Source organism: Nelumbo lutea, chromosome 3, assembly GCF_056320005.1.
Source record: "Nelumbo lutea isolate HS-2025 chromosome 3, American lotus-T2T, whole genome shotgun sequence".
Lineage (NCBI taxonomy): Eukaryota > Viridiplantae > Streptophyta > Magnoliopsida > Proteales > Nelumbonaceae > Nelumbo > Nelumbo lutea.
Genome location: NC_142686.1, coordinates 62,035,309 through 62,051,583, shown reverse-complemented (window position 1 = coordinate 62,051,583; position 16,275 = coordinate 62,035,309). Strand labels below are relative to the sequence as shown.

The window sequence follows — 16,275 nt, the reverse complement described above, 5'->3', positions numbered from 1 at the left end:
GGATACAGTGTAGCAGATCATACCACTCCTTGCACATCCAATATCGTTGTTGAAGAGTCGATATGCCTCTTAGCCGCAATAGAACATGCTGGAAATTTCTCAAGAAAGGCCTTCTCAAACCCCTGAACATGGTACTTTAGAAACCGGTCCACAGTTGTTACACTCATAAGCTTACTAGGTTCAACTTTTCCAAGTCTTTCAATATAAACAGGTCTTCCCTCTTTGTCCACTCCATGGTAGCCATGAGGATAATAACGTTGAACTTCTTCAAACTCATGAAATATGAAGTCCTAACCACAGTTTGTTATATTACAATATCTGTTAGAATGCTCAGATAATTATTCAAATCATAGTACATAATACACTTGCAAAGGAAATCAATCATATGTGAACTCCAATGTATTAATCATCTTATCATTAACCAGATCTAAGTTCTTTATTATGAAAAGCAATAAAAGTATGAAAAATTGCTTAGTCTAACAAACAAGGGAAATAATCCAACCCAAAAAGCCTCTCAAGTCTCAATAAGAAGGCCAAAGTAAGTTGACTCAGTAAAAACTACCTAGGTGCTTGGGAGATGCCACATAGCCATTGAGAAATTTCTAATTCAGGTAATTCCAAGCACAATATTATGTACCTTTAATGAGAGTCAGTGTCTTAAAAGAGAGAGGTACGAGAAAAGTGAAATAGCCTTCTATCACCTTTTAAGCGCCCAAAGCAAGGTACAAATTTTTGAAAAAAAAAAATAAAATAAAAAATAAAAACATTAGTTCTTAAAAATATGAAAACTTGAATTTGAAATAACATTAAATATTTTAAAAAGCTCATTAGTTCAAATCAAAATACATAAGAATGCATGACATATAAGAGAAATTCCAAGTGAAAGAGCAAACAAATGTGGATTGCACAAAAGAGATTCAAACATTCAACAATTCAAGCATATATAACTCTTAACATATTTGTCTATCTCCTAGTTTCATTACTTTAAGTAGCTACTGTGATGTCAAATATCTTGCATTCCTAATCCTAGGAGGTCGGTGCCTGTTGCTGCAAAAAACTGGCAACTGATACGAGTGAAGAAAATCGAGAGCTGCATGAGCCAAAGAAAAAGTATGAACCGAGCTACTTCCAAAGAGGCCTGCAACACCCACAAAATTAGAGGCCCTTGAGGTGAGTCACCGGGGAAGAATCCAATAAATCCCACCTATAAGAATCTAAAATAAAGTAGAAAAGAAGCGGAAGATTGAAGAAGGTGGAAGAGAGAAAGTGTATAAGAAGAAGATGGAAAAGGAAAGGGAAGAAGGAAGAGAGTCAATCGAACCTCTCCCCAGTACCCCACAATTATCTTTTATCTTTGATTGTAAAGTGAGTACAATTATCTGAATACCCTTAGTAGGGCGGCCAACACTAAAAGCAATAATAAAAGAAAGAAAGCAAACCCATAACTAAGGCTCACTAATCACAAACATAAAACATAAACAGAACTAAATAAAAACAGAAACTATGACCCATTCATCCCATCATCTCTTAACTCCCTCTCAAGTTGAGCATATATATCAATCATGCCCAGTTTTCTTACATAGTGTTGTAACCTTGCCTTAGGGACTCCTTGGTCAGAACATCTACTAATTGTTGTTCTGAGGCAATGAAAGGAAGACAAACTTCTTTGAATGCCACTCTTTTTCTTATAAAATACTTGTCTACTTCAATGTGTGTTGTCCTTTCATGCTGAACTGGATTGTGAGCTATGTTAATTACAGCCTAGTTATCATAGTACAACATTCAGGACTTATCATATGCAATGCCCATCTCCTATAGAAGTGACCTGAGCCATAACAACTCTGAAACTCCATGTCATGGTCTATATTCTGCCTCAGCTGATCTATCTACCACAGGTTGCTTCTTCTCCAAGAGACATTATTCCCTGCTACCAGAGCATAGTAACCAGATGTAAATCTTCTATCATCAATACTACTAGCCCAATCGGCATCTTTATAAGCTTCTAGCTTCATGTGTTCATGCCTACAGAAGAGAATACCCTTTCCTGGAGTTCCCTTCAAGTAACACAAAACCCGTTCTACAGCAGCCATATGTGAGTCTTTGGGGGCATGCATAAACTGACTAATCACACTAACAGCATACGAAATATTTGGTCATGTTATACAAAGATAATTTCCCCAAAAGTCTCTAGAACACACCCATGTCTGCCAAGAGCTCACCATCATTAGTTGATAGTGTATGGTTGGCATCAATAGGTGTAGAGGCAAGTTTGGCACCAAAGTTTCCTAGTCTCAGTAAGAAGTTCTAACACATACTTTCGTTGGGAGATGAAGATACCATCTTTAGACCTTGCAACTTCAATTCCCAAGAAATATATCAATTCCCCTAAATCCTTAATTTCAAATTCTAAATTAAGGAAGTTCTTGAGCATCTAAACTTTCTTTATATCACTACCTATAACCATAATATCATCAACATAAACAATAAGGAGGGTAACCTGAGTACCGTCCTTTTAACAAATAGGGTATGGTCAAACTATGTATTAGTTAGAGTGTAGCCAAACTTAACAAGTACAACTTGGAAACTACCAAACCAAGCTCATAGGAATTGCTTGAGGCCATAAAGGGATTTCTTCAATTTGCACACCTTGCCCTGCATTTACTTACCATACATGCCTGGAGGGAGTGACATATAAACCTCTTCAGTAAAGTCCCAATTTAAAAAGACAATCTTAACATCAAATTGATATAACAACCAATCCTAACTCATTGCCAACAAAACTCTCACTGAAGTCATTTTGGCAATTGTGGAGAAAGTCTCCATATAATCAACTCCATACACCTTTGTATAACCCTTAGCAACTAGTTGGGCCTTATACCTCTCAATAGTACTGTCAACATGACACTTGATGGTGAACACCCACTTACATCCCAGGTATTATTTTTGCAAAGTACTTCTTAGTGTTTTAAAAGGCATGGGAGGCGTACGCTTGGAGGCGATGGGCTCCCAAAATGCCCTGAGGCGTATGCCAGAGGCACTGACACCTCCGAGGGGTATGCCTCATGCGCTTTTTTCATGAGGCGTGCTAGAGGCATACACCTCATGCACCTCATGCACATCTTATATAAAAAGACAGAAAAAGAAAAGAAAAATGAAAAAAAAAAAAAAGGAAAGGAAAAGAAAGGGAAGGGAAAGAAAAAGAAAGAGAAGAAAAAAAGAGAAAAGAAAAGGGAAGGGAAGAAAAGATAAGGGGAAAGAAAGTGGTATTTTATTCTTCTTAAAATAAAAGATTTTTATTAAAAATAAAGAAAAAATGAGATCACCCCTTCCTCCCCCTAACCCCCCTCCTCTTAAGGAGGCTTACGCCTCTTGTGTTCTAAACTACACCTCACACCTCTAGGTAGTGGAACACCTCGCTTCACGCCTCCACGCTTTAAAACATTGGTACTTCTATTTCAGTTCTCATAGCCTCCATTTTGGCTTTGACAAGGCCTTTATAATTGACTTGAGTATAGGTTGAGAGGAAATAGAGGCAAGGAAAGAATAATATGAAGGTCACAATAGGCCCTAAGAAAAGTGTTTGGAGATACAACTTGTTGTACATTTTCTCTTGCCTTTCTTCACATCTATAGGTATGTCCAAGTCTAGGAAGGAAGGTGCTAGAGCAAGTGGTAAAGGACCCGTCCTCTCTTCAAGAACTAGGAGTGAGGCTTAACTGTAGAAGGGAGAACAACTTGTTCATTCTGTAGCCCTTGTCTTTAGTACCACCTCTAAATATGACTAGTGAAAACTAAAGGACTCGTAGGTCGAGTAGGAATGTGAGAACTAGGAGATTAGGACACAGCTAAAGGGACAGAAGGAGCAATGGAGGATTCAACACCAAGGTCGAAAGGAAATGGTAGAGGAAGTGGTGAAGCAAACAATTCAATAGAATGATCCCCCCTCAAGAGAATGACCATAAAAAAGAAGTGACTCTGCAAAAGTGACATCCATGGAAACAATATGGGTGCCACTAGTGGGATCAAAAAGTAGTAGCCCTTTTGTGTAGTGGAATACCCTAAAAAATACACTTCCGAGCCTTGGGTTCAAATTTATGTGTTTAAGAGTTAGGAATATGAACATAACATGTGCAACCAAAGACATGCAAAGGAATAGGAAAAACATCACTCTCAATGAACAGAACAATAAAGGGGCATTTGAACCCTAAGACTCGAGAAAGCATGCAGTTAATAAGATATATAGTTGTCATAATTGCACCACCCCAAAATCTCACTGGAACAAGGGAGGCAAAAAGGATACACCTTGCTACTTCAACATGTCGATTCTTTCTCTCTACCACTCCATTTTGCTCTGTTCTATGAGCATAAGAACTCTGATGTACAATCCCGAATCTCTCAAAATATGAAGTAAGGTCATTCTCAAAATATTCCTTAGTGTTGTCTAATCGGAGATCTAGGTAATAAACTAGGTAAGCACAAATTCATGAAATTGTTTCACAAGTTTAGGCACTTACAAAATTGTTTCACAAATTTTGATGTTGGACAGTATATGCCCCCAAGTCCAATAGTGTTTTGTAATTAACATTTATCATGAATAAGTGCAATTATTATGTGTCAAAATATCGAGTAAGGTCATTCTCAAAATATTCCTTAGTATTGTCTATTCAGAATATTTTGATGTGGTTATCAAACTAGGTAAGCACAAATTCATGAAATTGTTTCGCAAGTTTAGGCACTTCAACATGAGATTGCATAAGGTAAAGTCAAGAAAAACAAGAAATGTTCGACAGTATATGCCCTCAAGTCCAATAGTGTTTGTAATTAACATTTATCATGAATAAGTGCAATTATTTCATGTGTCTTGTAGTGTGTTTGCTAATTAACCTTTGAACAACATTGAAGATTATGCTTGAGACAACATTTTCAGTATGTCATCTAAATGTTCTTAACTAGTGGATAAACTTGGGTGGTCTAATCCTAACAAGGTTGACATTCACACACTACCTAAGTGGTGGAATAGACTGTCTTATTGCTAGGGTTGTAACTCAAAGTGTGGGAATGGGTGTCTACTTGAAATACTGAACCGGACCAAATTTCAGATTGTTCCTGGACTTTTGGATAGGTGGAATAGCTGAACCGTTGCTTGTGATCCCTGACTTGATAATAGTACTCAACTGGATATCCATCTAAGCTGCTTTTGATATGCCAATCAGTGAGATCCTTCTGGGATCAACATTTGGGTATGTTGGACAATTTAAGAGGGATATCTAGGCAAGTGATCATTGTGATAAGATTATCCACTTTGTGAGACAAAAAGAATATCTGTGAACATTCCCTCTTTCAATGAATAGTCAAAACTGTCGACAGTGGATTTCAAACATTGTTGAAATCAGTTTTACAAAATAATATGTATGCATTTATAAATAGTTTATTTTGTAAAAGGTGTTTGTGAAATAATTCTTTCTCGGGGTCCACTAATGAGAGGGTATGACATTGGGTTGTCTGTTAAGTGTCTTATTAGGCCCAAAACCCTGATGGACATATAATTGGGTTAGGACCATTAAACTTGATTTCATAGGGTGGTTAAGGCCCAAGTAATTAGTATTTGATACTAATAATTAAGTATTAGATGCTAAAGGGCTGAAATGTTCGATCCGGTAGCGTTGTAGGTGATTCACTCTTTAACTAGAATAAATTTGGCCTAGTAGGCCCAACTCACTTCAAGAGAGTGAAAAGGCCCAATAATGGTTTGATCCAATTGGCATGTGGGTCCCATACCATACAAGAATGTCTTCTCTTTTATCCTTTGAGAAATTAAACACCTATTGGAAGTGGTTAGAACAAAATTTCAAGACTTATAGTTAGAGTAGAAATTTGACTAGTTTTGACTAGTCAAACTTGGGCTGAATAGTTCTCTATTTAAAACCAGCCAAAGACCAATTTGATTAGAACTTTTCTAGGGTTTATTGCAGACTTAATAGAAGTCTTTAAAAAACCTGTAGTGGCTGGAAAAACTCTAGACTCGTTTAGACCTTGTAGAGCACACTATTCAGCTCAAAACCCTAGTCTTCTAGCATCGACATTGCAATTTTGTCCTCCAGTCTTCACCACGTTGAACCAGCATCAAGAGGGAATTTTTGGGGATTTTCTACAGTAGAAATCCTCCATTACTAGAAGTGGTTTGATTGTCTAAATACTATTGTAATCTCAAAGGACTAAGCTCTTCAATACCAAAGTTGTGCCATCTTCAGCTAGATTGGATTGATAGAGAGATATCGGATTATTGGGCGTGAACACCACAGTGTTCTTGCACTTGTGAGGACTCTTCTATCAAGTAAAGTTCCAACCTTTCTCTGAGTTTTGGATCTAATTTGACATGGTTCAAATCCCAAAATCAATTTTAAGGAGAAAAAATAGTTCTTCCATGTGATTCTGCTATTCTCTTGTTCTATTCTTGGGTTCCTGAACCCTAGTTTGGAAATTTTTTGAACAGAAAAATGCAACATTTACTTGCCACAACTTTCAAGAAAAGTTGTTAATAAACAGAATAAAGGTTGCTCTTTGAGGTGATACTTGACTTTGTTTAGGCATATCCAACAAGTATATCCCATTCGCCTCATGGCTACTCCCACTCACCTTCCAAGATTTCATGTCCTGAAAAATATAGTAAGAAGGGAAAAAGGTTACACTGCAATTCAAGGATTTTACTAACTGAAAGCAAGTTAGCATTAAGCTTAGGAACATGAAGAACTGAAGATAAGACGAGGGTATTTGACACTCTTATGTTTCCCTTACCAAAGATAGGAGCAAGAGAGCCATCAACAAGGGAGGTCTTGTCTCATCCATCCAGATAAAAGTTGGTAAGTAGAAAATAAATGAAACACACTAGTCATATGGTCAAAGGCACAAAAGTCGATTATCCAAGGGATCTTACGATTACCTAAGATAGAAACATGATTTGTAGTGGCACGAATACCTGAATGAGTATAAGTAGAGAAGAACCATTTCTTGAGGAGGTAGTAGCTATAGTGGTAGATTCTAAGTGGATGATGAGTCAAACATACTTGCCATACTCTACTCTGGCGACTGCAAGTTGTTCCCCCACTGATTTTTCAACACTAGAACCTTTCTCAACCTCAAAAGATGTGGTTTCATTGGTATTGCCACCTTTTCCACTCCCATTCTTCTTCCCACTATTATTGTTCTTGAATCTAAGAGGTATAAGCTCTAGATATAGCTTCCAACAAGTATCCTTCATGTGCTTAGGTTTCTTACAATACTCATTCACCACATCTTTCTTCTTAGTGGTAGTCCTTGGCTTCATTCCAGCATTGGAAAAATGATCAACTAGGACTTTTGCAACTTGCACCCATCTCCTACTCTCTTCACTATTAACCATGGCATAAGCTTGGGATAAGGTGACTTCATCCTTTGCTAGAATATTTTGTTCGACAATATCATAATTGAGATTGAGTCCAATAAGAAACTTAAAAACCTGATTCCTCTCCACTAACTTCCTATGAATCTTAGCATCCTTAGTACACCCCCACACACAACAGTCTTCATTAGCTCAATCTCTTGCTAAAGAGATTTTAGCATAGAGAAGTAAACAGCTAAAGGCTTCTCCCCTATCTTAGATTATTCAAATCATTTTTCAGCTTGTAAGCCCTCGCAATGTTCAACTTCTGGGAACAAGTCTCTATGACTCTATCCCACACCTCCGTTGTAGTATCCATCCATACTACAACTGTATAATTTTCCTATCCACCTTTTATAGGCAAGGTCATCCTCCTTAAGTTGTTTCATACTCCTAGTTAGACCTGGCAAAAAGTTGACCCAACCCGCAAACCCAACCCAACCCAACCCGAAAAAACAGGGTTAGGGTCTCATATTTAGCTACCCGAATGTGAAAATGACCTGACCCGGCCCAACCTAAAAAAAAAAGCTGGGTTGGTTGGGTTGGGTCATGGATCAACCCGCTGACCCAATTGTCAAGTCTTGAATCCTAAAAGGTTTTAGGTTTGTAAAACAGAAGAGAAGATGAGAGAAAATGAGAGAATAGGAGAGAATAGAAGAGAAGCAAGAGAACACAAGTTGCTGAAAGGAGGGACAGATTCTAACTAATCTGCCGCCGCCACTTCAACTTAATATTTATATGTTATGCTAGTTACAGGAAAGGACACATCTGCCCTTGGTGTTTACATCATAACACTTAACAATATAAAACTGAAAAGTAAATAACAACTAGAATAACAGAACTAGAATAACAGAAAAACATAACAAATAGACTAGGTACATTCTACCCTACGGACAGAGTGGCCCCACAGCTGTGGGGCCCACATCAGTTTCTCTACAGAAGTTTCCACTCTTTAATTTTTTCTATTTAGTCTTTACTTTTTATTGTTTACTCTTTAAATTGTTAAATGTTCAAGTTTTTTATTTTATATTTGGAATTTTAAGGTTAATTCTTTTAATTTTGACATTTTTCATGTAATTTTTCTTTTTTTTTTAATTTCAATTATTTTTTGGGATGATCCGAATTGACCCATGGATCAACCCTAACCCGAGCATTTAGGATTAGGGTCTAGCATTTGACAACCCGACCCGAAATCAACCCAAAGTACCTTGACCCAACCCGAACCCGACCCACCCAACCCAATTGCCAGGTCTACTCCAAGTGATGCATCCCCTATAAGCAGGGTGGTAAGGCAACAAGGGATGGTCTCTTTGAAAGACAAAGGATGATCGTGAGTTTGCACGAGTAAGGGTGTGAAGGAGGCCTTGGAGGAAAGGGAATTGCAATGTAGCAAGAGGGAAAGAGTTGAAAGACTAGGAAGCAAGGACTCTCAAGACTAATCTCGTGCGGGGGTGTTCGAGTCTCTCCCTTTTATAGAGAGGCTCCTAAGTAAGCTTTTCTTATTAGGGAAGTAGATCATGATTCTTTGGGTACCATCAAGTAAGCTTTGCCAGGGTTTCACCATGTTTCCAGTGAAGATCTTTTGGGATCAGGATTCCCTTTTCCCTTAGAACCCTCATGTGGTATGTATCTAGCTACAGCCCTCTTTAGGCTCACTCACAATCACGTCAAGGAGAAGGTTCCTAGAATGATGACATGTCTTGGTGACATGGTTCGCTGTGACAGGGCGAATCACCACCGCTCATCACAACTAGGTATGAGGAAGGCTCCGCTTGCTAGACCTTTGAATGGTGGTGGGCGATGTGTGAGGGGCATCCCAGGTGTGTTTGATTGTGTTTCACTTTAGAGTGGTTCTCCATCATTGCAAAGGTTAGTGATTGTGTTTACCCATCAAATTCGTCGACAATTATAACATTCATCGCAGGTGCTCTGGTAATTCCCTCTGTGTCATCGCAATCTCTACGATGTTGATTTATATGTACTTACACCCCCATTTCCCTCTACTACAAACATGGATCTTAATTGACTGAGGCCATGCCAAATAATTAGTCTCATGTAACTTCATTAAGGTTACTATACCCAATAGAGTCTCCACAGACACTCCCAAGCCAAACCCGAAGTTTATAAGTTGTTCCATCTCACCTCCAATTTGCTCCATTGGTCAAACGAAAATAAACAAAAATAAAACTAGAGTGCTACTAGTCATGACTCACTACCCTAAGGCCAGAACTGCTATTCAAACAATCAAAAATAAGATTTAATTGGACCTGGCAACTCGAGAGAAATGAAGAAAGTTTAGTCGCTCCTACCAAAGGCTCCAGAAATCACTCCAACTTGGATTGATCTCAAACGTAATCAAAAACCTTCTATTCTAGTCCCAAGCGCCACTTCCAAACTCCCTCTATACCCCTTAATCCAAAAACTCTCTAGTTAGCTAGGGTTTTCAAGAAACTTTCAAAGAACCTACCTTGGGTCTCAAACAAACACTGCAATCTTCTCCAAAAACCTCCTCTAATTGGGTTGAGTGATTGTTAACCAATCAACCAATCAAATCTTCATACAACCTGTGTATGAGATTAAAAAGGGAAAAAAGGAACAAGGTAGGAACCTTGCTCTGATACCATGCTGTAAACCCCACCTGTAAAAATCTAAAATAAAGTAAAAATGAAGAGGAAGATTGAAGACGGAAGAGAGAAAATGTATAAAAAGAAGATGAAGAGAGAAGAAGAAAGGAAAGAAGGAAGAGAGTCAATCGAACCTTCTCCAATACCCCATAATTACATTTTATTTTTTGTTTGTAAAGTGAGTACAATTGCATGAATGCCCTTAGTAGGGCGGCCAGCACTAAAAGCAATAATAAAAGAAAGAAAACAGACCCATAACTAAGGACCACTAATCACAAACATAAAACATAAACAGAATTAAATAAAAACAAGGAACTATGGCCCATTTGGCCCATCATCTCTACAAACCTTTTGATGCTTAAGTCAATAAACGGACGAAGAGACACTGGACCAAGCCGAGGAGGATGGATTGGCAAGGAAAGTAAAGGACAGGGTATGGATGCTTAAGGCCTCAATGGAGGTATCTGGGTTCATACATTCTACTCGCATCATTCAACTCTCAATTTTCTTCACTCTTATCTATTGCCAATTTCTGGCAGCAACAATGCCATAGTGATATCTCTTCAAGGCCTCTTCAGACAAGTCCAAACAAACCTATGTAGAGGGTTTGGAAGCCATGCCACTGACCAGTTGTATTTTTGTCACTTATCCAGTGAAGATTTTGTCACTTGAGATCCTATCTGCAATAATTAAGGCTTCAAGTATTCAAAAGGTCTTTCTTTTTTGTTTCTTTTAAAAGTTAATAGACTAGCACCAATAAAAAAGGTAATTTAGAAGTCAGTTGACCATTTCAAATATGTCAAACAATATAAGAATTACAAAAAAGAAGTGACCAAAAAAGCAAACTTATAAAAGTTGAAGTATAGGTGAATGCACAAGGTGCACCAGGAACATGGCTTTTGAAAGAGGCTGTGCTTGGGTTGAAACAAGGCACATGCCTTAAACTTCATTAACTATCTAGAAAAAGAAGAGAAATACAAACAGAGAAGAGAAGAAAACTAAAAATGTAAACCCCCCCTCTAATAAAAGAGAAAAATATTATGCTCTTTTAGCTTATATCCTTCAACCAATCCTAGCCCACTGAAACAACACAACCCACCTAATTCAGCTGGTTCAGGCCCTTTTAATCACAGTTACAGTGTATTTGAGAACCCGAGATTAAACATGTATATGCTTTGTTACTTCAATTAAATGGACAATTACAGATTATAGGACTGGTGCCATCTGCTAAAAATAAAGATAAATAAGATCATTATAGTATATTTTACCTGTACAATAGAATCAACACCCCACTCTCTTCTCCACTTGAACATTTCTGCCCACATATGGACAGTTTTTTCAATATCAAACTTTCTTGCCTTCAAAAATCTGCAGCAACAAGAAGTCTTTTTATGAAGCAGAAACATGAAAAGAACCAATAATGAAGATGATGCACAAGACAATCCAAAACTTGAAATGAAACATGAAAAGAACCTGTTGTTAGTGTTATTCACTTATTTTTTATATTTGCTGTTAGAGTGCTGTCAGCTTGTTCTTTTATTCTCTTAAATTAGTTTATTATTAGGGTGTGCCGCCAGGGGTATAAATGTAATCTTCTACCTATTTTATGTTAAGTTATTATAACTAAGAAGCTGGGCGTCACCAGCTATACTTTTTGACTCTCAAACCTTTCTCCCTCTCTCTTCTCTTCTCTCTTTTCTCCTCTCCTTTCTCGTTTCTCTCTCTTCTAGAAGGAAAATATGGAATCAGAGCTAGGTTCTGGGTGATAGGAGTCCTTTTTTCTCCTCAGAATCACATTCATCCACCTAATTTTCTGATTTCTTGGACATTGAAGATAAGAAACCCTAATCAGACTGTGTAGAATCACTGTTTCTGTTTTCTTCTGGGTTCTTCCTTGGTCGTAGTACCAAGGTAACCCTAGTAGGAGAGAGCCAGTGCTATGAAGACCCTGTTCTCTCCTTGGCCGATGCTGTGAAGGCTTGTTTTCTTGGATTTGCACCTTCAGACAGGTTCTGTACAAGGGGGTGTGATCCCCTTTGACACAGGTATGTGCTGTGATTTGTTGGTGTGTGCAGTGGGTAACCCAATGGGGACTGAGATTTAAATCTCTGGACTGTTTGATTGCTATCAACGAATTTCAGCAGTATTTTATTGCCTTTCTTCTGGACCGTTTAGTGCTGGTCTGCATTTCAGTAGTGATTGGATTGGTGTTTAGTGCTGTTGTGCATTTCAGTAGTGATTGAATTGGTGTTTAGACTGTTTAGTGCCTGGACTGAGACTGTGAAAGGTACTAGTTCAGTGGGGACTGGTTGTATGCATCTATAGATCAATTTCTTAACTTGTAGTTTGTGTTGGTGTGTGAAGTGGGTAACCCAATGGGGACTGAGATTTAAATCTCTGGACTGTTTGATTGCTATCAACGAATTTCAGCAGTATTTTATTGCCTTTCTTCTGGACCGTTTAGTGCTGGTCTGCATTTCAGTAGTGATTGGATTGGTGTTTAGTGCTGTTGTGCATTTCAGTAGTGATTGAATTGGTGTTTAGACTGTTTAGTGTCTGGACTGAGACTGTGAAAGGTACTAGTTCAGTGGGGACTGGTTGTATGCATCTATAGATCAATTTCTTAACTTGTAGTTTGTGTTGCTCTCAATGGCAAATGATGATTTTGTCTCATCCAGGGTTACATCAACCCGTGGATCAATTGGTATGGAAGGTGAAAACATTCCTATGCTAATTACCCCTTTAAATGGCCTGAACTACCTGGAGTGGGTTAAGGGGGTAAAACATTATGTAACAGCAAGGGGAAAAGCTGGTTACATAAATAGAAGGGTAAAAGAACCCAAGAGTGGGACTGCTGAATACGATAGGTGGGACCAAGAGAACAGTATGGTGATGTCCTAGCTCCTTGCAGCCATGGAATCCGATGTGAAGAAGAATTTTATGTGGGTAGACACTGCTAGTGAGATATGGGAACAAGCCAAAACCACTTAAAATGAGTAAAGACACTATGCCAAGATTTACCAATTACAAGTTAAATGCTCTACATGTAAACAAGGGAACCGTAGTTTGTCAACCTATTACTCAACCCTTACTACTTCAGTCTGGAAGGAGTTGGACCACTATCAAGCTATAGAATGGAAACATGATGATGATGCTAAGGCTTATAAGAAGTTGCTTTCTCAGCAGCAGGTTTTTGCCTTCTTGTTGGGGCTAAAACCTGTATAGGAACCTCTTACAGTTCAGACTTTAGGCAGTAAAGAGTTGCCTTCAGTTCAAGAAGTGTATGCCCTGATTCAATCTAAGGAAAGTAGGTGGAGTGTGATGGTTACAACTGAGGGGGAGCAACAAGTAGCATTAGCTGCAATGGGTAGTAAAAATACAGGAAAGAAAAAGTGACTCCAAGAAGGTTGATGATAAAGACAACTTGTTTTGTACCCACTATCGCCGTTCAAGACATACACGTGACACATGTTAGGAGATTCATAGGAAGCCAAAATGGGCTGTGAGAAACCAAGAACATGGTAAAGTGCAAGGTCAGAAGAAGCCAAATACAGCATATAATGCAGCAAATGTGGCAACCCAAGATACTCAATCTGTTGGCACTACTTGGGACCACTTCACTGGTTCTGACCCCAAGGAAGATATCATGAATTCCTTCCATAATCACTTGGAGTCATATGGTGGGGCTTTGAGACAGATGGACAGTTCAGTTACTGGTACTCCTACTTCATTTGAGTAGTCGTACAAGACTACAAATATCTCTTAGGTTTTGAACCGAAAATAAAGAAAGGAAGAGAGAAGATGAGAAGAAAAAGAAGAGAGGATGAAGAGGGAGAACTCGTGGAGAGGTATTAGAAAGAAGGGAGTGGTTGGTGTGTTTAAAACAGCCGCCCCACTCCTTAATTTATATACATAGTATCCTAATTATAAAAGAACTTTAATGCTTAAATGGCAATAAAAGATAAGATTAAAATAAAACTAATCCTAGATAAGATAGAATAAAACTAATCCTACTAGGAAAGTTGATTGTTAGAATAGTGTTAAAATAACTTAGTTGCAGATATTAGGACCTGTTTGGATAATTAAAGTGTTTTTTTACTTAGTTTTTTATTTCTATTATGTCAGTTATTGTACTCAGGGGCACAAGGGTCTTTTCCCTTGTTATTTCTGCCGCCCTATATGTAGTAAAATAAAAACTGGCACCGCCAGTACTGTTACATTGCAAAACCTTCTTTCTTCTCTCCTCTCTTCTCTTCTCTTCTTCTCTTCCCTTCTCTTATCTTCTCTTCCTCTTATTTCTAGCCGGCCAACACTGTCAAGATGGTATCAAAGCGGGAATACTGATTAAAGAGAGCAGATCGATCAACCCTACTGTAAGAGCAGATCGATCAACCCAGAGAACAAATCAAACAAACTAGCAGAACCTTAGCAGAACCTGGGCAGAACAAAAATCTGATTCTGGACTACAAAATAGCTACAACTAGTACAGTTCTCCCTGTTTTTCTCTTATTTACACCCCCCCACATGAGTTTGGGGCGGCTGAATGCTGTCGAACCTGTGTAACCCCAATTTTCTTGGATCGTGTGATCCTGTTCATGTGTTAAGACAACTGTAGGTCAAGGATGACCTATCTTCTCAATGGTTTGAGTTGACTATAAGTACGAAGGATCTCTCCTGCTGATTAGTGGTTGTTAGACATTCTGGAATTCTGGTAGGTGGGGACTGTTAAAACTATACGGGTCTGAAATCTGCCAAATATTACCTTTGTTTTGTCTGGAATTTGGTACAGTTTGTGTTTAACCCGGTTGTTAAACCCAAGTGTGTGGGTGTGAACTGAGTGGAGCATTGTTTTGTGGAGTAAGAAGGGGTCCTAAGTCCGGTGTTTGGGACTGTTTAACTACTTGACCATGTCAACTGAGAATTCTGCTACTTCAGAGATCTCAGGGAGTCACAATGGAGTGAGTGGGGGAGTGGATATGAGCTTTCCCATGACTGTTATTCCCTTTGATGGTATGAATTACCTTGAGTGGTCTAGGAGAATAAAACTCTACATCACTGCTAGGGGGAGAATAGGATACATCAATGGGAGAGTAAAGGAACCGAAGTATGGAAGCGCTGAGCATGATAGGTGGAACCAAGAGAACAGTATGGTGATGTCTTGGCTCTTGGTTTCAATGCTGCCACAAGTAAGGAAGACTTTTATGTGGGCTGAAACTACTTGTGAGATATGGGAACAAGCGAAGTCCACCTATTCAGAGCAGAGACACTATGCCAAGATATATCAACTACAAGCTGAATCTTCTACTTGCAAGCAAGGGGTGAGGAGTCTCTCGATGTACTATTTTGATTTGACATCAATTTGGAAAGAACTTGATCACTATCAGAATGTGAATTGGAAGTGTGATGAAGATGCAAAGGCCTATAAGTCACTTGTATCACAGCAACGAGTGTTTGCCTTCCTCCTAGGGCTGAATCCGTCATATGAGTCCATCAGGGTACAGATCTTGGGTAGTAAAGACTTGCCATCAGTCCAAGAGGTGTATGCCTTGGTACAGTCAGAAGAAAGCAGAAGTGTGATGAATGGTGTAGAAGGGAAGTCAGTTGCTCTAGCTGTCCGGGGAAATTCAGATACAAATGTCGGAGGTGGCTTTAAAAGGGGTGACACTCGAAAAAAATCAGATGATAAAAGCAAGCTTTGGTGCACTCACTGCCAGAAGACACGACACACGAAAGATACATGCTGGGATCTCCATGGAAAACCTAAATGGGCACAGGATTTGGGTAAGAAATCAGCACCTGATCAGGGCAAGAAACCAAGCCAGCAGAATCAAAAAAGGTATAACTCAGCTAATATGGCATCAACAGAGACTAGTCCTTCAGTAACTCAGGAGAGACATCCCAGTTCTGACCCTAAGGAAGATATTATCAACTCCTTCGGTGAACATTTGGAATTGTATGGTAGGACTCTCCGCCAGATGACACAACCTTCCATGTGTCATCTCATACTACTGATTCTCCTTGGATTATTGACTCCGAAGCCTCAAATCACATGACCGGTAAGTCAAATTTGTTTCAGACATATAACCTTCTCTCTAGGAAAGATAAGGTAAGACTGGCTTATGGTTCTTTCTCTACCATAGCTGGCCGAGGCACCATACCTCTCCCACTTGGCCTTACTCTTCCTAATGTACTACACGTTCCGAAATTACCTATTAATTTGTTGTCCATTAGTAGT

General features: G+C 38.8%; 1 protein-coding gene across 2 annotated transcripts in view; it reads right to left on the bottom strand.

Moving 5' to 3' along the window:
- The window catches only part of LOC148865278 (Sec14p-like phosphatidylinositol transfer family protein), a 52,238-nt gene that overhangs the window by 30,063 nt on the left and 5,900 nt on the right, over positions 1 to 16,275 (bottom strand). Inside the window, exons 4-6 of one of the 2 annotated variants that reach the window (XM_088977579.1) lie at positions 11,309 to 11,408; positions 6,573 to 6,653; positions 24 to 290 (exon numbers count right to left, since the gene is read on the bottom strand). In XM_088977579.1, the coding sequence (XP_088833705.1) occupies positions 24 to 290; positions 6,573 to 6,653; positions 11,309 to 11,408 (448 nt within the window). The remainder of the gene's footprint in view (positions 1 to 23; positions 291 to 6,572; positions 6,654 to 11,308; positions 11,409 to 16,275) is intronic. The other variant, XM_088977580.1, reaches the window with a different exon arrangement.